Source organism: Leopardus geoffroyi, chromosome D2, assembly GCF_018350155.1.
Source record: "Leopardus geoffroyi isolate Oge1 chromosome D2, O.geoffroyi_Oge1_pat1.0, whole genome shotgun sequence".
Lineage (NCBI taxonomy): Eukaryota > Metazoa > Chordata > Mammalia > Carnivora > Felidae > Leopardus > Leopardus geoffroyi.
In genome coordinates, this window is record NC_059334.1 from 50,932,663 (window position 1) to 50,959,548 (window position 26,886).

At 34.5% G+C, this 26,886-nt stretch overlaps 1 protein-coding gene across 4 annotated transcripts in view; it reads left to right on the plus strand.

Annotated features, from left to right (window-relative positions):
* KIF20B (kinesin family member 20B) overlaps window positions 1-26,886 on the plus strand; it is a 77,899-nt gene that overhangs the window by 5,726 nt on the left and 45,287 nt on the right. For 2 of the 4 annotated variants that reach the window (XM_045438166.1, XM_045438165.1), the window contains exons 4-20: window positions 2,794-2,880; window positions 2,988-3,104; window positions 3,737-3,875; window positions 4,429-4,613; window positions 6,538-6,574; window positions 7,576-7,803; window positions 8,960-9,071; window positions 9,907-9,978; window positions 10,084-10,230; window positions 10,910-11,072; window positions 11,532-11,822; window positions 15,658-15,797; window positions 16,780-16,918; window positions 17,808-18,036; window positions 18,960-19,012; window positions 20,373-20,492; window positions 24,402-24,555. In XM_045438166.1, the coding sequence (XP_045294122.1) occupies window positions 2,794-2,880; window positions 2,988-3,104; window positions 3,737-3,875; window positions 4,429-4,613; window positions 6,538-6,574; window positions 7,576-7,803; window positions 8,960-9,071; window positions 9,907-9,978; window positions 10,084-10,230; window positions 10,910-11,072; window positions 11,532-11,822; window positions 15,658-15,797; window positions 16,780-16,918; window positions 17,808-18,036; window positions 18,960-19,012; window positions 20,373-20,492; window positions 24,402-24,555 (2,413 nt within the window). The remainder of the gene's footprint in view (window positions 1-2,793; window positions 2,881-2,987; window positions 3,105-3,736; window positions 3,876-4,428; window positions 4,614-6,537; window positions 6,575-7,575; window positions 7,804-8,959; window positions 9,072-9,906; window positions 9,979-10,083; window positions 10,231-10,909; window positions 11,073-11,531; window positions 11,823-15,657; window positions 15,798-16,779; window positions 16,919-17,807; window positions 18,037-18,959; window positions 19,013-20,372; window positions 20,493-24,401; window positions 24,556-26,886) is intronic. The other 2 variants (XM_045438168.1, XM_045438167.1) reach the window with 1 other exon arrangement.

Below are 26,886 nucleotides of genomic sequence, written 5' to 3' on the forward strand. Positions count from 1 at the left end.
CATGTTGTTGCAGATGGCAAGATTTCATTCTTTTTCATTGCCAAGTAGTATTCTATTCCCTCTCTCTCTCTCTCTCTCTCTCTCTCTCTCTCTCTATATATATATATACACACACACACACACACACACACACACACACACACACACACACACCACATCTTCATCTTCTGTCTTCATTCATCAGTTGATGGATATTTGGGCTCTTTCCATGATTTGGCTGTTGTTGATAGCACTGCTATAAACATTGGGGTACATGTGCCCCTATGAATCGGTACTCCTGTGTCCTTTGGATAAATTCCTAGTAGTGCTATTGTTGGGCTATAGGGTAATTATATTTTTAATTTTTTGAGGAACCTCCACATTGTTTTCCAGAGTGGCTGCACCAGTTTATAGTCCCACCAACAATGCAAGAGGGGAAAACAGAAATTTTTAATTTCATCAATGTTTTCTATTGTGGATTGTCCTTTTGGTGTGATACCTAAGAAATCTTTGCCTAACTCAAGTCCACAAAGATTTTCTTCTATGTGTTCTTTTAGAAGTTTTACAGTTTTAGTTTTACGTTTAGGATATGATCCATTTTGAATTTTTATAAACAATGTGAAGCATGTATCCAAATCCTTATTTTTTTTTTATGTATAGATATCTAATTGTTCTAGCATGATTTGCTGAAAAAGCTATGCTCTTTGTACTGCATTTCCTTTGCATCTTTATTATAAATCAAATGTCCTTCTCTATGGGAGTTTATTTCTGAATATTGTTTCATTGATTTGTCTGTCTTTCTGCCAGTACCCCACTGTTATGATCACTGTAGCTTTGAAATAAGTGTTGAAATCAGGTAGTGTTAGCCCACCCAATTTCTTTTTCATAGTTTTGACTATTCTAGACACTTTGCATTTCTGTGAGAATTTTTAGATGAGTTTGTCAATTGCCACAACAAAAGCCTCTTGGGATTTTGATTGCAGTTGCATTGAATATGTAGATCAGTTTTAGAAGAATTGACATCTTAACAATATTGAGTTTACCAAATGATGAACAAGGTGTATCTCAATTTCTTTTGGTCTCCTTTAATTTCTCTGAGCAATGTTTTGTAGTTTTCAGAGTGTAGGTCTCTCACATAAATTTATCCTGTATTTCATGATTTTTGATTTCTTCCAAATGATATTGTTTTTAAAATCAATTTCTGGTGTTTCTTCCCAGTGTATAAAAGAATAATTGATTTTGCATGTTGATCCTGTATCACGTTAACATTGCTAAACTCGTTTAATAGTTCTAGAGATGTTTTTGTAGATTCTGTTTGATTTTTGTATGTAGATGCTAATGTCTGAATGGAGACAGTTTTATTTCTTCCTAATCTGGATGCCTTTTCTTTCTTCTTCCCTTGCTTACTTTTTCTTTCCCTCCCTCCCTTCTTCCCTCTGTCCTTCCTTTCTTTCTTTCCTTCCTCCCTACTTTCCTTCCTTCCTTCCCTCCCTTCCTTCCTTCCTTCCTCCCTCCCTTCCTTCCTTCCTTCCTTCCTTCTTCCTTTCTCTTTCTCTCTCCCCTCCCCTCCCCTCCTTCCCCCTGATTACCATTGGCTAGAACCTCTAGTACAGAGTTGAATAGAAGTGGTGAGAGCTGAAATCCTTGTCTTGTTACTTGCTACTTATCTTAGATTCAGTCTTTGATCATTAAGTATGATGTTAGCTGTAGGTTTTTGTAAATGTTCTTTATCAGAAGGAAGTTCCTGTCTATTCCACTTGCTGAGAATTTTTATGAATGGATGTTGAATATATATGTCAATATCCTGTCATCAAATGCTTTTTTTACATCTATTAGAGATAAATGTTTCTTTATTCTTTTAATGTGGTTAATTACCCAAATTGATTTTTGAATGCTAAATTGACCTTGCAGTCCTGAGATAAAACATTTTTGGTCAGGATGTATTATTCTATTTTATATATTGGCTAATGCTTTGTTAGGGAATTTTTGCATCTAAATTAGAGAGGTTGTTCTGTAATTTCTTCTGAGGATATCTTTGTCAGATCATGGTGTCAAGGTTATGTCATACTCAAAATTAGTTGAAAAGTGTTCTCTCTCTTTATTTTCTTAAAGGGCTTATCTATGATTTGTATGATTACATGCTTAAGTGTTTGAGAGAATTTAGTAATGAATTACCAGGGCCTGGAGTTTTTTGTGGGATTATTTTGTTTGTTTGAATATAAGTTAAGTTTTTTTTTTAGTTGAATTTCTTTAATAAATACAAGTCTGTTCAGATTTTCTAGTTGTTTTGGTTTGTTTTTAGTAAATTGTATCTAAGTAATTGTTTCCTTTTTACTTAAAAAAACACACTTCTTTAGAATTATTTTAAAAAAGGAATTAATTTCTCCCCCAAAGGAAGCAGTAAAGAGAATGCTGTATAGCAAACAATTTTTAAATAGAATTGAACATTTGGGTTAATGGGCTATTCTGGTTGCTTGTAATTTACTTTGGAATTCTATGTTTTAGTGATGTAGAGCCCTATTTTTTGTTTTTAGTTACAAAGGTTAGGATTTTAGGGAAAAGAGGTGTATTATAAGCTTCAAATGTAAATATAGAAGGTAGAGGAAATCGAGTCTTTTGTGGTATTATTTTTTTTTTTAAGCAGATTTGCTTTTCTTTAGACATATAAATGGTTACAAACAGAAGAATCACTGATTGCTTAGAGGTTCTGTATGACCTTAAATGGTTATGTAATAGCCACTTTAAAAAAAGGTCATTTCTGAAAAGCCATATTTTGTATTTTTTAAATACAGTTATTTTGTTCTTCTTTTTAAGGCAAATAGTTTGGAATCCAAAGACTATCTCCAGGTTTGTCTTCGAATAAGACCATTTACACAGTCAGAAAAAGAGCATGAGTCTGAGGTTTGTATTGACTTTAATTGGGTCTTACTTTCATGGGCAAAATGCCATTGTTTTTATTTATTTATTGTGGGCTTATTTTTATTGATTGATTGATTGATGTCTTCTAGGGCTGTGTGTATGTTCTAGACTCACAGACTATTCTGCTAAAAGATCCTCAAAGCATTCTTGGTCGGTTAAGTGAGAAAAGCTCTGGGCAGATGGCACAGAAATTCAGTTTTTCCAAGGTAAGTCCTATGTGAAACTAAAGATTTTCTTTTAAGTAAAAGAGATTTGGGTTAGGGTAAATTGCTACGTTATTGTATATAATGAACTATATATGTCTTGTACTTATGGAACTTAGGTGTTAGGCACTGGTATTTTTTCTTAGAGTGGAACGCAAACTTTAGGTTTGTAAACATCTAATTGGAAATGAATAAATTGCTAAATTTATTGCTAAATTTATTATTAAATTGATAAATTTTTTAATCTTTTTAAGGAGATGTTCTTTCCAAAATTTAGATGAAAACTTGATTGACTAGGTCAGATTTCTATCTTGAAAACTTTCTGACAGTAGTTAAACTATCATGTATATTTGTGGGAATTGGGGATATGGCACCTCCCTTAAGTATGAATCTTGTAAAAGAAATCTTTTAAAATTATAAAACACGAGGGGCAGCTGGCTGGCTCAGTTGGGGGAGCACGCACCTCTTGATCTCGGGTTCATGAGTTTGAGCCCCATGCTGGGTGTAGAGATTACTTAAATAAATAAATAAAGTTAAAAAAAACGTTTTTAAAAACATGAGTTATAGGGTAGAACTCATTGTAAAAATTTACTTGAATTTTCTAAAAAGACTTGTTTTAAAAAATGCTTGTTTAGGTTTTTGGCCCAGAAACTACACAGAAGGAGTTTTTCCAGGGTTGCATTATGCAGCCAGTAAAAGACCTCTTGAAAGGACAGAGTCGGCTGATTTTTACGTACGGGCTAACCAATTCAGGAAAAACGTATACATTTCAAGGTAAATTGTATTGTTTTTACATTTCAAGGAAAAAAGCAGTAATATTCACTCATTTTCATAATATTTGCATGTAGTTATGTTTCCATTACCTAGTACATTTGCTCCATTTTTAATACTGATAGCATCGTGAATGTGTATTGCCGATGGCTTTTAATTCAGATTGATTTAATTCATTTGGGAAATTACTTTACCCATATGATAGAGAATTAGGTGATAAAAATTTGGAAAAAGGATTTATGTGACGTAGTGAACTAAGCATGGATAACCAGGGAAGCATCTTAAATTTCATTTTACTTTTCCATTATGTGATTATGGGTGATTGCAAATCTTACGGCCTGATCTGAATGTAAAATTTCAATAATAGCTGATAAAATGTCCATTCTACAATGAAGACCAAAGTGATGGAAAACTAAGTAATGCTGCAACTTCTTTCACTTTTGTCTTAGATGTTTATTTTTGCCTGTTGGTGATATAAAAGGAGTCTTCGTAATCCAGGAACATTTCCACTTTGCTAATACTCTGAAAGGATATAAAACAAAAATTCTTTTCACAGGCACAGAAGAAAATATTGGTATTCTGCCGCGAACTTTGAATGTATTATTTGATAGTCTTCAGGAAAGACTGTATGCAAAGATGAACCTTAAACCACATAGATCTAGAGAATTCTTACGGTTATCACCAGACCAAGAGAAAGAAGAGGTTGCTAGCAAAGTTACATTGCTCCGGCAAATTAAAGAGGTATGGAGGGAGTCTAGTATGTGAGATATATAAATGTCATGACCTTTTATAAGCTCTTTAGTTTGTTTTAGCCTATATTGGAATATTTTGTGGTGGTGGTGATGGTGATGGTGATGGTTGTGTTTTCTGTTTTTAGGAAAGTATTGTAACCTTGTTTGAAGTTTTTCTTGTCCTTGCTTTATATTGTACAAATAGCAGAAATGCTTAAACAATTCAAATGTAAATAGTTCCGAAATTTCTTTTGGTTGTTGTTGAAACACTACTGTCCTTGATGTAATGATTAAAAACTTTCTTTTTAGGGTGCTTGGGTGACTCAGTCAGTTGAGTGTCCAACTCTTGGTTTCGGTTCAGGTCTGATCCCAGGGTCATGAGATAGAGGTCCACACTGGGTTCTGTGCCAACAGCACGGAGCCTGCTTGGATCGATCTCTCTCTCTCTCCCCCTCCCCCTCCCCCCCCTCTCTCCCTCTCTCCCTCTCTCTCTGCCCCTCTCTTTCTCTTTCTCTTTCAAAATAAATACATAAATAAACTAAAAAAAAAAATCTTTTTTTCTCCCTCTGCCGCTCTCCCCTGCTCACATGCTCTCTCTCAAATTAAAAAAAATTTTTTAGTTATAAAAATAATTTGTGCACACAAGATCTAAACAAGGGAATGTGAGAAATATAAAGGGAAAATTTCTCGTGGCTTTATTTCTGAAGAGAAAATCACATTAACATATTGGAAAGTATAGTTTTTGATTCTTTTCTAAAACAAAATCTGTATTTAGAGCTTTCTATAACGTCTGTATATACACAAGCACAGTCATATATACAGTTGCATATATCTTCATACCTTTTGATTTTTGCTCAGTGGAGTTTAAAGTTCAGAGTCCATGGTTATGATCTCTGAAAGTAAACTAGTATATAGTATAAATAAGAATTACAGAGATTAGTAGATGATTGCACAGGTAATTCTTAGAGGATATTAAGGTCAATAATGAAAAAATTTCCCTAATGAGTTATTCAGTTAAAACATTATTTTGCTGGGGCGCCTGGGTGGCGCAGTCGGTTAAGCATCCGACTTCAGCCAGGTCACGATCTCGCGGTCCGTGAGTTCGAGCCCCGCGTCAGGCTCTGGGCTGATGGCTCAGAGCCTGGAGCCTGTTTCCGATTCTGTGTCTCCCTCTCTCTCTGCCCCTCCCCCCGTTCATGCTCTGTCTCTCTCTGTCCCAAAAAAATAAATAAAAGTTGAAAAAAAATTAAAAAAAACCAAAAAAAAACCCATTATTTTGCTATGAAATTGTTAAAATATTTAAAAAATGAAATCATGCTTTCATACATTGATTGTAAACTGCGTTTTTAGAAAGCACATTTTCTTCTATAAAGACAAATATTTTCATATCTTTTCATCCACTATTCAGATTTAGGGATGTATCCTAAGGAAATAATTAGAATGCAGAAGAAAAAAAATAACAAATTGAGATATTTATTTTAGTATTATTTTTACTGGCAAAAATTTGTAAATAAATGTTCAATAACAGGGCAGTAATTAAGACATTTCACATCTATTCCGTTATATAGCCATCAAATACTTACAAATAATTTTTAATCATAGCAAGTAAAAGTAAAAGCTTTCAAGGTAAGGTAACGAGTGTGGGGAAAAGAATAGAAAGGCAGGTATTAAAATATTAATAGTAATTGCCTCTGAGTGACAGGGATCATATATGATGATATTCTTTTTAATAGTCTTCTGTAGTATCCCAGATTTCTTACTATGAGAATGTATTATTTAACTAGGACAAAGAATTAATAGAGGTCATTGAATTGAGTAGATGAAAGGTTATGGTTTGGTTGGTGACTTATTTGGATAGATAGATAATTAATACACTGGTTATTTAACCTTAACTAAAAATGGTTTTTAACTTAAAAAAAATTGTTCCTTTTTAGGTTGCGATGCAAAATGACAGTTATGATACTCTTCATGGTAAGGTTTCCTTTCTCACTTTTCGAATGTTGATTACATGACATACTTTTGAATAGCTTTTAATTTTTGAATCAGTCCTAGCGATTTAATTTTTTTAATGAGATAGCAATTCTTGGAAAATGGTACATAACTATATGAAATATCAGTCACTGTAAAGTTTTTTTGGATTTAATGTCACAGAGAATCCCTCTCACTTATAACTTTTATGTAGAATTCAAGAGAGCTACTATTTTTTCTTTGTCCTTTACCTTTAACTTCAATTTGGCTCATTGGCATTTTTTCAAAAAGAAAAGAAAGATAAAAAGAAGCCAAACTTTGGCTAATATATTATTTATATATATAAGCCATATTTATATAAAATATAAATTTTATTTATATCTGCTTTGGTCCAAAAAGTGTTTAACATTGCTGAATAAAAGATTAAGGATACTTGGGTTCCTGGGTGGCTTAGTTGATTAAGTGTCGGACTCTGGATTTTGGCTCAGTTCATAATTTCACGGTTTGTGAGTTTATGAGTTTGAGCCCCATGTCTGCGCTGACAGCATGGAGCTTGCTTGGGATTCCCTCTCCCTCTCCCTCCCTCCTTTCCTCTGCCCTGTGCCTGCTTGGGATTCTCTCTCTCTCCCCCTCTCCCTCTCCCTCTCCCTCTCCCTCTCCCTCTCTCTCTCCCTCTCCCTCTCTCTCTCCCTCCCTCTTTCCCTCTCTCCCTCTCCCTCTCCCTCCCTCGTTCCTTCTGCCCTGTGCCTGCTTGGGATTCTCTCTCTCTCTCTCTCTCTCTCTCTCTCTCTCACTCTCTCCCTCCCTCCCTCCCTCCCTCTCTCCCTCTCTCCCTCTCTCCCTCTCCCTTTCCTTCCCTTTCCCTTTCCCTGCTCTCTCGCTCGCTCTCAAAAAAAGTAAAGATTAAAGATACTTAGTTTTTCAAGTCCACAAATCTTGATCTGTCTTATCTCATTTTTAGTCTATTTCTTAATTTTCTGATTATCCTTTTTTATTTTTTGTAGGAAGTTTAATAAACTCTTTGAATATCCCAGAGTGTGAAGAATCCATGAAAGATTGTGAACAAGCCAGCTTGAATATGGATAATAGTATAAAATTTTCTGTGTGGGTTTCTTTCTTTGAGATTTACAATGAATGTATTTATGACTTGTTTGTTCCTGTATCATCTAAATTCCAAAAGAGAAAGATGCTACGCCTTTCGCAAGATGTAAAGGGCTATTCTTTTATAAAAGGTATAGTAATGAATGTTTTTTATTTTATTGCTCCAAAGTTTCTTTCTAGACTTTGTTACAGCAAACTGGAGATTGAAAATTTTTATATTAATTGTTAACATCAACATAATAAGAGAAGTTTGTGCTTTGCAGGTATGTTTTGGTATGTTAAGTAAACCTGAATGTAAGGGGTCAGTGTTAATATTGTTTTCCTTGAGTATCATTGCAGGGGTTTGGGGGGGTGGCGGTGGGAAAAGCTCTGTGTGTTTATATTCACATTATTATGCTGCTTTGTAGCAGTGTGCAAACTTTGGAGCTTTCCATGGTGTGTTTTTCCAACTTTTTACAGTCACTACTCAAAGTAGGAAGTACTTACATATATTAACATTATGATCTAGTAGTTGCATGTGTATATACATACACGTATATTTACAACCTAGAAGTTTCGTGAATTATACTTATCCTTAGTACAAGGAACGCACTTTGGTGTTTTCTGTATTCTACTTCATTTTAATAAAATGCTGGTTATGACTAAATTTGACTTGATGATTCACTAATGAATTCAACCTGCAGTGTTTCACATCTAGGTAATTTTGTAGGGTTAATCCGTAGTGTGCTTTGTCTTTTGTCTTTTTTTTTTTTTTTTTTTCTGGATGTTTAATTCTAAGGAATCTCTTCTATTTTTAATTTTCCCTTTGACCGACTTTTGAAAAACTTTTGTCTGTGTTTGTGTAACTTAAATATTAGAAAGTAATTGTAACGCCTCCTCTTATATTTCACTTTTCTAGTGGAATATGGAATAGCTGAGTGGATTCCACATAAGGGGTGTTATTAAAAGATTTCATCATAGGGGCACCTGGGTGGCTCAGTCAGTTAAGCATCCGACTCTTGATTTCACCTTAGGTCATGGTCTCATGCTTCATGAGATCAAGCCCCGTGTCGGGCCCTGTGCTAATGACGTGGAGCCTGCTTGGGATTCTCTCTCTTCCTCTCTCTGCCCCTCCTCCACTCATACTCTCTGTCTCTCTCTCTCAAAATAAATACACTTTTAAAAAACTTAAAAAAAAAACTTCATTGTATGTCTTTGGGAAAAGAGGTTACAAATCTCTAAAGAGATTACATTGTACAACAAATGCTATGTTTTTATAAATTGATGTGTCCTCTTTATTTTTTAAAGATCTACAATGGATTCAAGTATCTGATTCCAAAGAAGCATATAGACTTTTAAAACTAGGAATAAAGCACCAGAGTGTTGCCTTCACAAAGCTGAACAATGCTTCTAGTAGAAGGTAAAGAAGAAACACTGTGGTGTGAGCTTGAAGTACCCAGGGTATTTTGTGCTATTGTAAATACAACTAATTTAAGATTGAACTGGGCAGTAGTCTCTCTGATATGTTAGATGAATTCATAGGCATAAAAAGTATTCTGTTAACTGAGGAACACTAAAACACAGAAGATTATCTGGACTATTTCTTGTTCTAACATAAAATTTGCTAATTTACATAAAGTCGCTTAGGTATTTTTACTCTTTATGTGAATATCTAACCTCTCTTTTAAGAGTTGCCATACATCTCAAGGTTAAGGAATGATGTTTTTGAGGGAAGGAATTGGGACTTGAGAGACAAAAGGAAATAAGTTTAAACAGTGAGATATTTAAAACAGGTTGTCTCTTAAGGGGGAAAGAGCCCTGTCTCCCATACTTAGGATGGCATGAAGATAGTATATGATCCAGGTAAGCCTGCATTTGGGCCAAATGTATGCTTTGCTTTAGGTAGAAGATTAGCAGTCTGTATACCATTTTAACTAATAATATGATCTTTGCAAGTACATTGAAATTTTATTGTAAATGATTCCACTAATAGAAGTGGAATGTTAAGAGAAGGAGAGGGTTCAGGGAATTTGGGGCTAAATGAAAGATAAGATATATAATTTTAGGCAGTTAGGTATTTAGGTGATAATGGAACATTGGATTGGAATACCTGGCAACTAGTTGGAAAATGCAGTGCTGGAGGTATGGCTAGTATTAGGGTGTAAATAGATGTCGATTTGGATGCTGGTTTCACCAGATGGAATGCAGAAATTAAAAATGAAAGATAACATTTGATTTTTGTATATTTCTTTTAGTCACAGCGTATTCACTATTAGAATATTACAGATTGAAGATTCTGAAATGCCTCGTGTAATGCGAGTCAGTGAGTAAGTTGAGCATTCTTTAACTCTTAATTATTTTGAATTGTTTCATTTTGAAGAACTTTTCATAGTTTTTTTTGTTTTTTGTTTTTTTTTTTTTGGTTAATTCAGATTGTGTTTATGTGATCTTGCTGGTTCAGAAAGAAGCGTGAAGACACAGAATGAAGGGGAAAGGTTAAGAGAGACTGGGAACATCAATACTTCTTTATTGACTCTGGGAAAGTGTATCAATGTTTTGAAAAACAGTGAAAAGTCAAAGTAAGTGTTGCTGAAAGTGCTGTTAGCATATTAAGTGTTATAATATTTAAACTTTCAACTCCAGTTTTAGAAAGTTCTTTTTTGTTTTTAACCTGCTTCCTATCTGATGACTATATATGGATTACAATTGAAATACTTAGAGTTCTTGGATTTAAAAAATTGAAGTAAAAAATATTGTTAGTTGATGCCAGTGACTCATCAAGTAAACAGTATTTTCCATAGCAAATATATGTCAACAGACACTTTAGATAATCTTCTTATGATCCTGGTTTAGCATCTAAAACCACTTTATTCTTACTAATGCCTTGTGTTCTAGATGTGATAGATTTCTGCGTTAATTACACTTTAGGCTTAGTAAATTGTAATTAGCCTTCATTTTTAGTTAATGTGTTTCATGGCATATCTTGTATAATTGCTTTACCCTAGAAAATACAACCCAGTTCAATGTGATTTTCTTAACATTTTGCATACTGAGTTATTGTTAGTTTTCATATTAGTAGTAGTATTTAAAGAAAAGAACATAAATAAACATAAAATGACTTTTATGGGCAGAACTAATCACTAACCTAGAGTTTAAGTCCGTGATAGCTAGATTAATTATTTCTTTGTAAATTTTATCAGTGTTCTGACTTTATGAGATTTGTTTTAACTTACGGTTTTTTGAAAATTTTTTCCATAGGTTTCAACAGCATGTGCCTTTCCGGGAAAGTAAACTGACTCACTATTTTCAAAGTTTTTTTAATGGTAAAGGGAAAATATGCATGATTGTCAACATCAGCCAGTGTTATTTTGCCTATGATGAAACCCTCAATGTGTTGAAATTCTCAGCCATTGCACAAAAAGTAAATATATTCAAATTTCTGCAGGATTTATTAAGTTTCTTACCAGAATATGAACCATTTTTTCTTGGTGTAACTAACCCATTTTGTACTTATAACTGAAAACCTGGGAAATAATTGAAAATTAGAAATGTGAATATTTGATCAAGTAAGAAGGCATTAAAAAGATTGAAAGTTTCCCTTGCTAGTATTAGGCTAACCTTAGTAATAAGAGTTCATAATACACACTCATTACAAATTACGAGTATTATTGTGAATTGTCCGTCTGCTCTGCCATCCATCTGGTTCACTTCATGGCTAATCAGGAAGCCCTTCTGCTAGGAGTCCTTCTTGTATGTTTGTTTGCATAGATAGGTCTTTTTTAAACACTAGAATTATTATTTGACTCAAATTTGTGGATTTCTTTTTTAGTTGACAGTTTTTCCTTTTCTGTTTTAAAAGTCACATTGGATATTTTTACAGGTTTGTGTTCCAGACGCTTTAAATTCTTCTCAAGAGAAACCATTTGGACCTGTCAAATCTTCTCAAGATGTATCCCTAGACATTAATAATTCAGTTAATAAAATACTAAATGTAAAAAGATCCACGATTTCATGGGAAAGTAGTCTAGAAGACCTGGTGGAAGATGAAGATTTAATTGAGGATCCAGAAAAAGGTGAAGAAAACCAAAGTGTGGAAAGTGAACATACTGATGAAGATCTAGATAAGACTTTGGAGGAAAATAAGGCTTTCAGTAGCCATGAGGAGAAGAGGGTATGTATTAAGAACTCGTATTTCTAAGCTTGGCTTATTATTATTATGAAAGTTAGGGTTAACAATACCTACAACTCCCTCTCTTCCAGTTTTTTTCAGCAACATGCTAAGTTTGTTATGTATCTCAGCTTTATATGTATATATATATATGTGTATATATTTAATATTTTAATTTTTTAAACATTTATTTATTTTTGAGAGACAGAGCGGGGGCAGGGGAGGGACAGAGGGAGAGGGAGACTCAGAATCTGAAGCAGGCTCCAGGCTCTGAGCTGTCAGCACAGAGCCCGATGCGGGGCTTGAACTCCTGAACCATGAAATCATGACCTGAGCCGAAGCTGGACGCTTAACCGACTGAGCCACCCAGGCGCCCCTCAACTTTATGTCTTGAAAAAATTTAACCTACAGTAGGACTAGTACAATGAAAACCCATTTATACTTCACCTGAATTTGCTAGTTGTTAACATTTTACCATGTTTAATTCTCTGTGTGTATGTGAATGCACATTTTTTTTGCCAGTACCATTTGAAAACAAGATGTAGACATAATGGCACCTTACAACCAACTACTTCAGCATGTGTTTCCTAACAATGTAGACATATTCCTTATGATCACAACACCATTTTCATACCTAGGCAATTTAACATTGATATAATAATATAATCTATTATATTGTCCATATTGAGATTTATTCAGTGGTCCCAGTATGTCCTTTATAGTCGTTTTTTTTTAAATTATTTTATTTTGAGAGAGTGAGAGTGCACGTAGGCACCCATGCTTGTGTGCATGAGCAGTGGAGGGGCAGAGAGAGAGGGAGAGAAAGAATCCCAAGCAGGCTCTGGGCTGTCAGTGCAGAGCATGATGTGGGCTTGACCTCATGAACCATGAGATCATGACCTGAGCTAAAATTAAGTGTTGACACTTAACTGACTGAACCACCCAGGTGCCCAGCCATTATGTTTTTGAGCTTCAACTAAAGTTAACCATTGTTTTTGATTGGTATGTTTCTTTTAGTTATTTGTAATCTAACAGTGATATTCTTGAGAAGTTGAGGCTAGTTGTCTTGTACAGCACCTTCAATCTCAGTTTCTTTGTTTCCTCATGATTCAGGTTTTACACTATACACATCCTATTATTTAGGTCAAGTTGTAAATTTTCCATTGCATCCTATCAGGAGACACATGATGTCTGAATCCCCCATTCTTGGTGATGCTAAGTTTTGCTCATTTGGTTAAGGTGTTGTGTTTCAGATCTCTTTATATTTTAAAAGTATCATCTGCGGGATGATAGTTTGAGACCATGTGAGTATCTTCTTCCTTAGTATCCTTTCATTCAGTGATTTTAGCATAATCCACCAAACTTACTTTGCAGTGAGGTAAAAGCACTCAAAGTGTCTACCTAGTACCAGTTATTCTATTTCTTCAAAAACAGGATGGCTGGTTGTCTTACATGTATGGTAAATGCATAAAATTGAACATTGGTATTTTTTTTAAAATTTTTTTTTTTTCAACGTTTATTTATTTTTGGGACAGAGAGAGACAGAGCATGAACAGGGGAGGGGCAGAGAGAGAGGGAGACACAGAATCGGAAACAGGCTCCAGGCTCTGAGCCATCAGCCCAGAGCCCGACGCGGGGCTCGAACTCACAGACCGCGAGATCGTGACCTGGCTGAAGTCGGACGCTTAACCGACTGCGCCACCCAGGTGCCCCAAACAGTGGTATTTTTTAATAATATTTTTAAAATGTTTATTTCTGAGAGAGAGAGAGAGAGAGACGAGTGGGGGAGATGCAGAGAGAAGCAGGCTCCAGGCTTTGAGCTGTCACCATAGTGTCCCACGCGGGGCTCAGACTCACAAGGCGTGAGATTATGACCTGAGCTGAAGTCAGACACTTAACCGAGGATGCTCCTTTATTTTTTAATATTTATTTATTTTTGAGAGAGGCAGAGACAGACAAGGAGTAGGGGTGGGGCAGAGAGAGGGAGACACAGAATCTGAAACAGGCTTCAGGCTCTGAGCTCTCAGTACAGAGCCCAATGCGGGGCTCGAACTCCGGAATGGTGAGATCATGACCTAGGCCGAAGCCGGACACTGAACCCATTGAGCCACCCAGGTGCCCCACGTCTGACTCTTGATTTTGGCTCAGGTCATGATCTACTGGTTCATGAGATCTCTCTCTCTCAAAATAAATAAATGAACATTAAAAAAAAAATTAACAGTGGCAAAATGTAGTCATTTGAAATTATAAAAGTATTATTTAATCATGATGGAATCTGGAAAAAGAAAAGGAAACTAAATACAAAGATCTCTCTATATACCACTCATGTTAATGGATTTTTACTATACATTACCCTTTTGTTTTTTAATTGTTTATTATTTTGAGAGAGAGAGAGGGAAAGTGTGAGCAGGAGAGGGGCAGAGAGAGGGGGACAGGGAATCTAAAGTGGGCTCTGTGCTGACAGCAGAGAACCCGATGTCAGGCTTGAACTCATGAACGGTGAGATTGTGACCTGAGCCAAAATTGGACACTTAACTGACTGAGCCACCCAGACGCCCCTATCCATTATTCTTTTGTATCCTGACTTTTTTCACTTAAAAAAAAAATGGTACAAAGTATGCATTAATATGTCATTGTTCATTACAGTAGGTTGCTGTATGATTGTACCATAATTGAACCAATCTTTTTTGTTTGACTGTTGAGTTGGGTTTCACTTTTCCTTTAATTAAGTACAATCACTATCATAAAACAACACTGATAACCATTTTCACAGCCAGAACACTGGGTCCTGGTATAGAAGTATTTCTTCGGTGTAGGTTCTTAGGACCAGGATTTCAAAGTTAGGATATTTATGGAAATATTTTCAATATCAAATTGAGACATTGAAAGATCTGTAGTTTTGAGAGAGTTTATTGGGTAATTTGTTGTTGAGAAAGTTTAAGTAGAAATCTTAAAAGACTATCAGGCTGTTATGCTATAATATTTTATTACAGATCTGTACTGGCCATGTCAAGTGTTAATTGCCTTATTTATTCATTGTCCATATTACATATTTATGCTTTTTCCAGGGTTTTGGAGTTGTTGCTCACCAAATAAGTTTATGTAACATCTCTTTTTTCCATTTTGGAATGTGTTTGGGATTCTCAGTAACTACCCTGTGTAACACTTAGGCTTTAGATCTTGACTAAGTTAAAATCCAGCCTTTACCACTTTCCACAAACCTGGTCCTTACTTTCCCCACCTACAAAGTGTGGATGCTGCTACCACGCTCACAGAAGGTTATGTGGATTGAAAGGCATCGAATATGAACTCCCCAGAGTAGTTCCTGGTGGATAATGGATCTTCAGATTTTTTGTCCTTTTTTTTCTTAGTGTAGCCATACAGTGAGACATCTGAGTTACTGTAAGTGTATTTTTAAAATGTAGAGAGGCTTTTCAGATTACTGAGTCTCTGCACATATGTAATTTTCAGTGAGAATATTATCATTATTAAAAGGATGCATAATTAGGGGCGCCTGGGTGGCTCAGTCGGTTAAGCGGCCGACTTCAGCTCAGGTCACGATCTCGCGGTCCGTGAGTTCGAGCCCCGCGTCGGGCTCTGGGCTGATGGCTCAGAGCCTGGAGCCTGCTTCCGATTCTGTGTCTCCCCCTCTCTCTGCCCCTCCCCCGTTCATGCTCTGTCTCTCTCTGTCTCAAAAATAAATAAAACATTAAAAAAAAAAAATTTAAAAAAAAGGATGCATAATTATAGTCAACTAAAGAGTTATTTTTGAATACTTGGACGGTAATATTTCCCTTGGGATATATTTGTTCTTAGGATTTTAATGTTTATGTTTTAGAAACTTTTGGATTTAATAGAAGACTTGAAAAAAAAACTGATAACTGAAAGAAAGGAAAAGTTAACATTGGAATTTAAAATTCGTGATGAAGTTACACAGGAGTTTACTCAGTATTTAGCTCAGCGGGAAGCTGACTTTAAGTAAGTTACTTCTTTCATGTCCTAGTAAAAATTGAGAATTTTATTTGTACAGAATTTTTTATTTACTTTTTTTATATTAAGTGGCTTCTGAATTCTGACCTCTTCTTTCAGCCTTGAGAGTAGCTGTTGCTAATCTTGACAGTGGTTCTGAATTGTACATGAATGATTTAAATTCTGCTTTTAATTTATAATAAATTTAATCGTAGAAATTTAGTTCTTATTTTATTTACTTTTTTAGCGTGATAAGTGTACTTATTTTTTTTAACTTTTTTTTATTGTTTATTTTTGAGAGAGAGAGAGAGAGAGCGAGGGAGGGGCAGAGAGAGAGAGGGAGACACAGAATCTAAAGCAGTCTCCAGGCTCTGAGCTGTCAGCACAGAACCCGATGCAGGGCTTGAACTCACAGACTGCGAGATCATGACCTGAGCTGAAGTCGGATGCTTAACCGACTGAGCCACCCAGGTGCCCTGATAAATGTACTTATTAATCCCCATCATCTATTTGACCCATGCCCCCTTCCACCTCCCCTCTGGTAACCATTAGTTCTGTATAGTTAGGAATTTGTTTCTTGGTTTGTCTCTCTTTTTTCTTTTTCCTTTGCTCGTTTGTTTTGTTTCTTAAATTCCACATGTGAGTAAGATCATATGGTATTTGTGTTTCTCTGACTTATTTAGCTTAGCATTATACCCTTTAGCTCCATTTGTGTTGTTGTATATGGCAAGATTTCATTCTTTTTTATGGCTGAATAATATTCCATTGTTTGTGTGTGTGTGTGTGTGTGTGTGTGTGTGTGTGTGTGTACACACCACATCTTTATCCATTTATCTATCAATGGACACTTGGGCTACTTCCATAGTTTGGCTATTATAAATAATGCTGTAGTAAACATAGGGGTGCATGTATCCTTAATCTTACAAATTCAAAACAAAAACACAAAGTTGTGCTTTTATGTTTCCTAATGGGATTAATTTGTGTTATGAAGGGAAACTCTCCTTCAGGAACGAGAGATACTTGAGGAAAATGCTGAATGTCGTTTGGCTATCTTCAAGGATTTGGTTGGTAAATGTGACACTCAAGAAGAACCAGAGAATGAAGATTGTGTCATGAAAGTTGAAAACAAAGTATGTTAACTGAAATATGAAGTCCAGTGAGGTGTTTGATCTGTGTGTAGTGTACCACATCAGTGATGAGAAACACTAATATACTTTAGAATTAAAATACTTACTATGTAGCTTTATTATAATTAAGCATGCTTTGTTAGTAATGTAAGCACAATTAGTTAAATAATAGCTATTAGACTAGAGAGAAATTATCTGTCATGTTTATATCTCCTTTTGTGTTGCTTTTTAGATGTATTGATTGTAGGTAGATTCCTTTTAGCCTCATTTGTGTCCATTTTAAACAATTTTGCTCTGATTAAAGCAAAATCATTTATATGTAAACAGGATTGCTCTTGTTGGCTGATTGACCATTCCCTGCCCTTGAGGAAACATACCCTTCTTCTGCTTCCACTGAAATTGATGTCTTTTGGGGGTTGTTTGATTTTGTTTTGCTTTTTTTTTAATAACTCAGTTTAGGGGCCTGGGAGGGTGATGTCCTGGCTCTTGCTGTCAAATCATGTTTATTATGTATCCTAGACATGGTTTGGCTCTTTGTCTGAGTTGTGATGATGGAGGTTTGTTTCCTTAGCTGTCCCACCAGAGCCCTTATGAGACATTATATAACAAAGTATACCTGAACTGACAGTCATAATTGTTCTAGAAGGATTTCTCATAACTTATGACATTTTTTTTTATGGGAAACTGTGTCTCATGTTCCATAAAATAGTCATGAGTAATGGAACACAGCTTTTTAATAATTAGAGATACTTTGATACAATTTATTGAAAAAAATTCTAAATTGTGAATTTTTTTTGCTATGTGTTCTTAAAACTCGCGAAATTAGATAGTGCCATATTGCAAGAGTGAAAGCCACTGTTAACATTAGGCATGTGGTTTTTGCTGTTTTTAGGAAGCACATAATTATGTAGGAATTGAAGATATTATTGATTCCCTTCAAGATGATGTCACTGATATTAAGAAACAGGCTGAAATTGCTCACTTATATATTGCATCTCTTGCTGACCCCCAGGAAGCTATTGCTTGTTTAGAAATAAAGTTTAATCAAGTTAAAGCTGAATTAGCTAAAACCAAAGAAGAATTAATCAAAGTCCAGGAAGAGTTAAAAAAGAAAGAAAATGGTAAGTAGATGTATTTTATCCATATTTAGATGTTACAAATGCATAAAAAACATAGTCGGTGAGTAAAACAGATGCTTATTTACATATTTACTGTACTGACTAGAAAGTTCTTTGATCTAGGCAACATTTAATATTTTAACATTTTAATGGCTTTCTACTAATTTACTATTAAAAATTTTTTTTGCCTTCATTTACTTTTAGGCTAATATTAATAGAAAGTAGAAAGTGGACCCCTCAAAACCAATAAGAACAACAAACACCAAATGAAGCATTAGTGTCATCAGCAAATTAAGAAATCTTAGGAAATTGTAAAGCTGTGAATTTTGTTCTGTATTTTTTATGTTCTGTCATAGTGTGGTAGATTCTGCTCTGGGCTTGTAAGTTTGGGATAGAGTAACTCCTATGGAGTGATTTTAAGTTTGTTACATTGGTGCTCCATTCCAGCTCAGACACACACACACACACACACACACACACACACACTCAATGTCTTGTCATATCTGGTTTTTAAAAGTGTTGGAGGACATGTTCTGCCCTTTTCTGTGTGAAACAAGATGGGTAGAAAATATCATGTAAGTGGTGCCTTTACATTATGAATGTATTTCATACATTACATTATGAAAATAGAAAAGCTTCTATTTTCCTTTCATCTCTGAAATTACACCAGAAATTTTTCACTATTTAACATAGGTCATTCATTTTTACCTTGGGTTGGATTTTGAAAGTGGCTTTTACAGAAACCTTGCCCTCTGGTGGTAGAATTAGTAACTGAGTCCTGGGTGCTTCTAGTGGCTGTGAAAATCATTTTTCCTGACTGTAACACTAGTGTTAGGTCAACTATAGAAGCTTATGTGTCAATGATTATACAGTAATATATTTTTTAGATGCTTATATATTTGTTTTCAATATTCTTATTTTTTCAGAATCAGAAATTAACATAAATTCATTGGTTCAAGAGCTTGAGAAATCTAATAAGGTAATACTTCAAATTTTATTTTGTCTTGATAAGGAACTTAATAATTAAGCAATTGAAGGAGCATGAATTATGACAAGGTACATTTATTTTAAAGATAATTAAAAAATAATAAATGAATGTGATTAAAAAAATTGAAAATTATAAGTGCTTTCACTCTCAGGCCTTTTCTTAGTGATAGCAACTAGAAAGTTTCTTCAGTCTTTCCAGAAGATATTTATTTATATTATAGAAAACACATACACACATCTTTTGAAAAGTTTACACAAATGGGATTAATTAGTTTTGTGTCTTGTTTTCTTCCGTCAAAAGGTGTCTTGGAGATCATGCTGATGTAATTGTACATCAGCACATAAAGATCTGTGTTATTCTTTCGGTGGGTGCATAGTGTTAGTTGGATGCATTTAAATGGTGTTTATTTCACCTAAAATTACTGTTGTAAAATATGAGATATGGCCTGATCAGTGTGCAGCATTGAATTCTGAAGATCTTCGGCACCTTGTATCTTTAGATCAGATAATCATTCCAAGTGGTTGTAGATGGATTTGACATTGATAGGTCTAAATATGAAATTACAAGCATACATGCACGTGTAGTGAACTTAGAGCTCTAAACTTGCTATTTTTCCTGACCTTCTCTGGCATGGGTCTTATATCAATTTATATTTATCCTTCTAAAGAGCTAAATATTTTAAGATATAATTAGACATAAATAAGATCTTTGGTATCTAATATCCAGTATTTGAAGAAATAACCAAAATAATGTACTTAGCAGAAGACACTACAGCTAGTGTTTGGATGATTCCTAATCTTTTCCTTTATTTTTTCTAGTTATAAAAATAGTAGATCCTAGTTGTAAAAATTCAGTTATATGTAAAATAGAAAATAAATCCCCCATAATCTTTGTCCTAAATAAAAATGGGAAAACCAAGTTGGTTGGTATCTTTTATAGACTTTTACTTTATATGTATTTATTTGTATAGAACATTACTGTGTACTCTTTTAAGTGCTTTACATCTCAGAACAACTTTATGATGTAGATACTGTTATTTTTTATTTGTACAGAGACATAAAATAGCTTGCCCAGGATCATACAACTAGAAGGTGGAGAAGCTAGGGTTCAGACTCAGATGGTCTGATTCCAGATTCCTCTTACTCAATTCATTAAATTGCTTTTCTTTTTTTTTTTAATGTAAATATATATTATTTTTAAACAAAAATAAGGTCATACTATGCATGGTGTGTTGCTACTGGTATTTTTACTTCGTTTTAAATTTGAAGGAATTCTAAAATTATATCCTATTTGCATTTTATCTATCCTAAAATATATTTACTAAACATTGCTGTTTTTCTTCTCTTTAAAGACAATACTTATGCAGAATCAAAAAATTCAAGAGTTGGGAGATATGATTGCTCAAAAAGAGGATACAATCAATAAATTTCAAAACCTAAAATTTCATACGGATAACACGTTTATAAGCAGTGTAAGAATTTAACTTTGTCTGCCTTACAAATTACATTAAAAAGTCTATGTTTTGGTTCAAAATAAAATAATTTAAAATAGCTCATATAGCTAAAAATAATTTACTAAAAATGTTGAATTGTTTATTTGGGTGTTGAAATTCAGTTTACTCTTGTGCAAATCTGAATTTTTGAGTAACTTGCAGGAGAACATTTGACCTCTTTGAACATAATATCCCACAGACTATGCTGGCAGTACTTTACATGTATGAGAGAGAAGAACACATAGCCCCTTGGAAGGGGAGCTCTGGGGCAAAAGGAACTTCATGTGCTTAGATATCTTCAGATCATAAAGATTTCCATCACTGTATCTATATTTCTGTATCTCTATATAGAACTTTAAATGAAATTCAATGGTGGAGGCTGCCTGGGTGGCTCAGTCGGTTAAGCAACTCACTTCTTGATTTCCATTCAGGTCACAATCTCATGGTTCATGAGTTGGAGCCCCATGCCTACCTCTATGCTGACAGTGTGCAGCCTCCTTGGGATTCTGTCTCTCCCCTGAACCCACGCATGCGTTCATACTCTTTCTCCAAAATGAATAAATGAACATTTTAAAAAAATGAAAATCATTGAAATTAGGGTTTTTTTGTTAGAGGCTTTTTTTTTTTTTTTTATCATATGCATTTTTGCTAATGTTCGTATGCTTAATAATAGCAAGGATATTTTCTTTAAAAAATTACATCATGTATTGTGTGCCATACAAAGCCTTTAAGGGTTTGATACATACAAATTTAGGTAATTTCATATTTAGTTAGTTTAGGATAATCAGCATGCCTTTTAATCCTTTGTTTAAAAAAAATGATTTTTGGTTTTATGTTTTTTATTGTAAACTCCTTTAGATTATTTTTTGAATTAAAAAAGTCAGAACATATAGACATAACACAATAGGCTGAGTAAACTAATAGCCAAACCTCTCTGCTTTGTTTGGAGGTGCTTTTGTAGGTCTTTTTCTCTGACCAGATGAGTCAGGGTTGGTGTCTTGTAAAAAGTGACTGTTGACTGTCCTTTGTATGTTTACAGTCAAGGTCCATTACCCACCAATATTCTCTGAATCATCTCAACATTAGGTGGGCTTTTGATACTGCATAGGTATATAAGAAGAGTAGCTTACCTTCTGTCTCATCTCTGGTAAGGCCTGTCTTTTGTTATTTATTAGATGCATTATTCAGGCTATCTGACTTTTTTTGTACCTGAACTGGGAAAGACACCCTTGTAATAAGGAGGACAGAAAGGATAAGAAGCATAAAATGGCTTATTTTAGTCAAGAAACACTTGTGAGTGTCTACTGGATGCCAGGTACCTTGTTAGATTTTGAGACTTATATAGGTTAATAAAAACTAGTCCCCTTAATGACTCCTCAGTAAGAGAGAAACCATATAAACATAATTACAATGAAATGTGCAGTGTAGTCACTATATGCAAGAAGCTGAGACTAGGTAGAGGTTTAGGGAATACTTTCTGGAGGTTAAAATGATTTAGTTGAGCCATAAAGGGTGACTAAAATTCAGCCAGTTGACAGTAGGGGGAGGGGACAGTTTGTAGCTGTGATAGACAAGAAAATAGGCTGGCCTTTCAGGTTTAGGAATCAATGTACAAAGTCATGGAAGTGAGAAGTCTTTCAGTCACTGTAGGAAAGCACAAGCATTTATTCAAGAAGAAAGTTTAAAAGCAAGGAGAGGTGAGAAATGAATCTGGGAGTGGTGGGTTGGGGTAAGATGATGGAAGTCCTTAAATACTGCACTAAAGAGTTTGGATTTTATTTTATGGGCAGTGAGGAGTCGTTAATTTTAAGGAGAGGAGTAGCAAAGTTGATTTTTTATTTTGAGTGATGTATTTGGAAACTTGTAGGATGGGATTGGGATGGAGTTAGACTGGAGGCAGAGAGACCAGAGAAGCATCTTGGAAGAGTCAGGTGATGGTTGATGAGAATTTTGATTAAGGGTAATTGGATAGTGGTGATAGAGATTAAGAAGAGAAAATGGACTTGTGAAATAAGGGGAGGTAAGACCTTTTGGGACTTGGGGCTTGATTTTTTACAGTAACTGAATTGCTGGGCCTCCAGACTCTCTCAGCACCTTCGTTTGGTTAGTCACCACATGCTTTTGCTCTAATCACTTCATTTGGATTTTAAGTCTTATTTGGTTTGGTGACGGAAAATACAAAAAAGAAAAAAAAAAGCCAGAGACAGATCACACTGGCGACTACCACTTCGAAGAGAATTATTAGAAATTTAAGGTAGAATTATCTTTATTTCTGTAGTATGTTTGTTTGTATACCACAGTGTGTCTGTAATGTTTAATAGTGAGAAAGCACTATAAAATAAGCCGTATTCCTAATTTAATAGTCCTTGCCTGTAAATAAACTTTTTAGATGGGTTCTAGATTGTGTTACCAACCAAGTTAAAACAGTGTGCAGTATTCACATAAATATGTAAACAAATGCAAAGTAATTTGGGACTTAGCCTGGATGTGCTGTTAAACTGTTAATCTAGGGTCACTTTTCCAAAGCTCTTCTTGAAAGCAGACTCTTCTGAAAGATAAAAAAGTTTGTCTTGAATGTCGGTTCTTGATCATCCTTCCATCCAAAAGCATACTCTAGGGGCAGAAAAGATTCTTTTCAGTAAATGAGTTGTGGAGGATATATTTCTTTTTTTTTTTTTTTTGGTGAAGTTGTATCCTTTGAAGGAGGAAAAAAATGATCATATCATTTTGATAGGTCTAAGAGTGAGGAAGGAGCCAACTTGATCCTGTTATGGAGTGTTTGAATGAAAACTCTCAGGCTCTGTCAGCCATGTGATCTGTCTATTCCAGGATTTTGTTATTTCTCAGTGACACCAGGGGACTAATTGTGAAAACGCGTGGAGGTTTTTCGTCATGACATCCTCCTCTGTTTAGGGATAGCTAAAAAAAAAAACTTCTTAAAAAAAAACCTCATTACTTTGTAATTTAAAAAAGGCATCTCATTTATATCTTCTGAATAAAATGTTTTATTTTATGGTATAAAATGGCATTTTGTTTTTTTCATACACTTTTTTTTCCCCCCAACATGGATTGCTACCAGCATGTAGGGATTTAAGTAATCTTTGCATTAAAAAAAAAAAAAAAAAGTCCCTGCCTTTACCATACTTTTGATTACTTTATAGACCTAACTACTGAGTTTCATTCTTCCTCTTTCTGGAGAACAGTATATTCAATCTTTGTTTTCTGCTCACCTTTTAGGGAGGCATAGTATTTGTGTTAAAAAATAAAAATCTAAGTGATTTTTATTGTTTAGATAAACTGGGGGCTCAGTTTTAAAGCTGTATGTGGACTGTATATCTTTATACATAGGCTTAGAAGCTAAGGCCTAAACTATTTTTCTGGGAGTTGTTAAAGATAAGAAGGTGCTGCTTATCTCTGAGAGGCTTTGATTACAAAACAAAACTTGCAGAGTTTCTAGAGGGGGACCTCAAGATTTTAAGTTTAGCCATCTGTAAGAAACAATTTTGTGGTAGTATTTTTGTATTTTTCTTTTCGAAGCACATTTGGAATGTGACTTAAAGGTAAGTGTTTTAGGGTTCTCCAGTTATCCCCATGCAGGTCTAAACCCACTAATGATGAATTTGATTTTCGGTATCAGGGTGAAACTACATGCTTAACTGACTTTAAGATAAGTATTTTTGTTTTCCTTAGAGAGTGTACAAATTAGTTAATATTACTCATTTGCCAGAGCTGTCAGTTATTTTAGGGTGAGATTTAAGAAATAAATTAGAAAATGTTTCTACTGATTTGAAAATAAAATTTTTATGATACACCACTGAAACATTTATATAGCTTTTACATGTATTGTAGCTTTCTGTATGTGAACTAATCTTAATTATTTTATTTTAGGACCAGGCTGGTACCTCTTCTTTAATAACAAGCAATACATTGGCTTATAATGAAACAGTTCAAGTGCTTGAGGATGACAAAACCAAAACCGATTTGGGAAGAAAAAGACAAAATGAAAATGAACTTCAACCAGAAGAACCGCCAGCAAAGAAAGGTACTACTTTATTTGTCAGCAGGAGGACTTTCAGAAAGTTAATTCCTAAACCAGTAATGGACAGAGTTGCAAATAGGAAATTTACTTATCTAAGGAAAAAACCTGAGGAAATGTAAATGTCACTGATTTTTATGCTAACATTATAAACTGCCTGGAGGATGGGTGTGCGTATTTACAGCTGTCTTTTATTTTAATAAAATAATTTTAGATACTGTGTTTTTATCACTCTTTTGCATGCCTATGATTCTTTTTACTTCTGTGCTTAATGGTAGTCTTCTTTAATAAATAATTACAGTATCTTTTCATGCCCAAATCTCTCCACACTGTTTTCTCCCTTTGCATTCTTTACTCCTTCTATAAAAGGACATTTGACAGTAAGACTTCGAGCTGAACAGTACCAAAGACAAATGTGCTTGAGTTATTGCATTTACTGTAGAATTACTAAAAAGTGGGTGCATGCTTACTGTATAATGTATGTCTCTGTTTATGTGGAAGAATATATCAACTTTTATGTTCTCTCTAAGAAAATCATTGTTTTTTTTGGAAAACTTTTGTAGTATGATACAGGGCGTAAGGGCTTTCTACGAAAGGTTTATAAACTTTAGCAACCTGCCTAGCTGTTTCACCTTGAGAAAAGGGGTAAGTTAAGTCTTAACTTTGGTCATTAGCAAAATAAAATAAGTACTACCTGCCTCCTGAGGTTTTCAAAGATGAAGGCAGTGGGTAGTATACCAACATGATAAACCTTATAGAACCTCAGTGAAATGAATGTTTACAAAAGTAAATGCCTTAGAGGATAATATAGCATTAGATATATGGTTTATAGGATGGGTGGTGCTCATGTGAGCTAATAGATCAAGACATAATAAACATATGCCTTCTGTTATGCATTGAAGGAGGGATGCCTTTGCTATGATTTTCCATAGCACACTGTTCCTCTCCCTCTTTCGCTTTGGTCTGTGCCATAGAGTAGCTGAGAACGTAGGATCAGTAGGTCACTAGGAAGTGGAAGTGGCCAGGAGCAAGTAATACACACAGTGGGACTAATCCTAAAGGTAACCTTTTCATGAAGAGTATTTAAGAACTGTAGTTGTTAGGCATAAATAATTTTGATATGGGTAGATTTAAGTAAGTTTATGTAATACAACAAAATATTTTTTTCTCCTTAAATTCACAACCACTTGGCCATTTCTCAATTTTTTATGTTATTAGAGACTACAAGGAATATATGTAAGGTACCCTATGAAAATCATAGTTATAACCACCATCTTTCCCCTTTAACTTCTACTAAAATCTCTGGAATAAAATATGTGAGTCCTGTAACCACTAGGATACGATCAGGGGGTTGATAGTGTTTCATAGATGCATGTTTTCTCTTCTTAAAAAGGAATGCAAAGCAATTTTCCTATGAAAGTGAATTTGCTTGTTTGAGGTCACTGTATCTGTACTTTGGGAAAGCTGGTAACCATGTAAACAGTCTAAGAAATAAGCCTTCAGGTAGCAATAAAGGAGGCAAACTAGAGACATGATACAGTCTGCTTACTTGCGATTGTTCAATCAAAACTGTACCTGTTATAACAAAATATAGTAAGCAGTATACGTGTAAGTTGAGTATAGTGTGAATGTTGAATTAAAGTGTTAACTGCATTCTTATTGTTTATGTGTACTTTTTATAAGTTAACAATAGATACTGAAGAGTTTTTCCCATCTCTGTTGCTTGACTAATACTTTAATTTCTCCCTGACAAGGCTGTTCTGAATATGTTGTATAAATCTTTTGATAGAAAACATTTAAAATTTTCTGGAAGAACAGTATGAGTATCTGAAAAAAAAATCAGGTACAAAACAAATTCGTTTGATTTACCTTATGTTTGTAATTATCCCAGTCTTGAAATATAGTAAAATTAAAAGAACAACATTATTTGATCACAAAAGTTTTATTGAGCTTTCTGTATTCACTTGAGGGTTTAGGGACTATATCCATATGGTATGCGTGACTCAAATTTCTCAACTTAGGATAGATAGGATCTATTTGTGAGTTCTGAATTTCTGATTATTCTCATTTTAAACTTGCTTAGATCCCATCTCTCCTCATGAAGGGTTCAGACAATTTTATAACTTGTCATTTTAAAGGGCAAGAGGATTCTTTTTTTAAAAAAACATTTCTAAGTTATGAAAAAAAAAAAGTCCAGGACTCTTATCATCCTCATTTAGTTTTTTTAATTAGTCATTTCCACTGATGAAGTCATAGGTATAAATATAGCATGACAAGTAGAGAATTACATGAAATGGGAAGTAAAACAGAAATCTGAACCAGTGGAGACTGGATCAT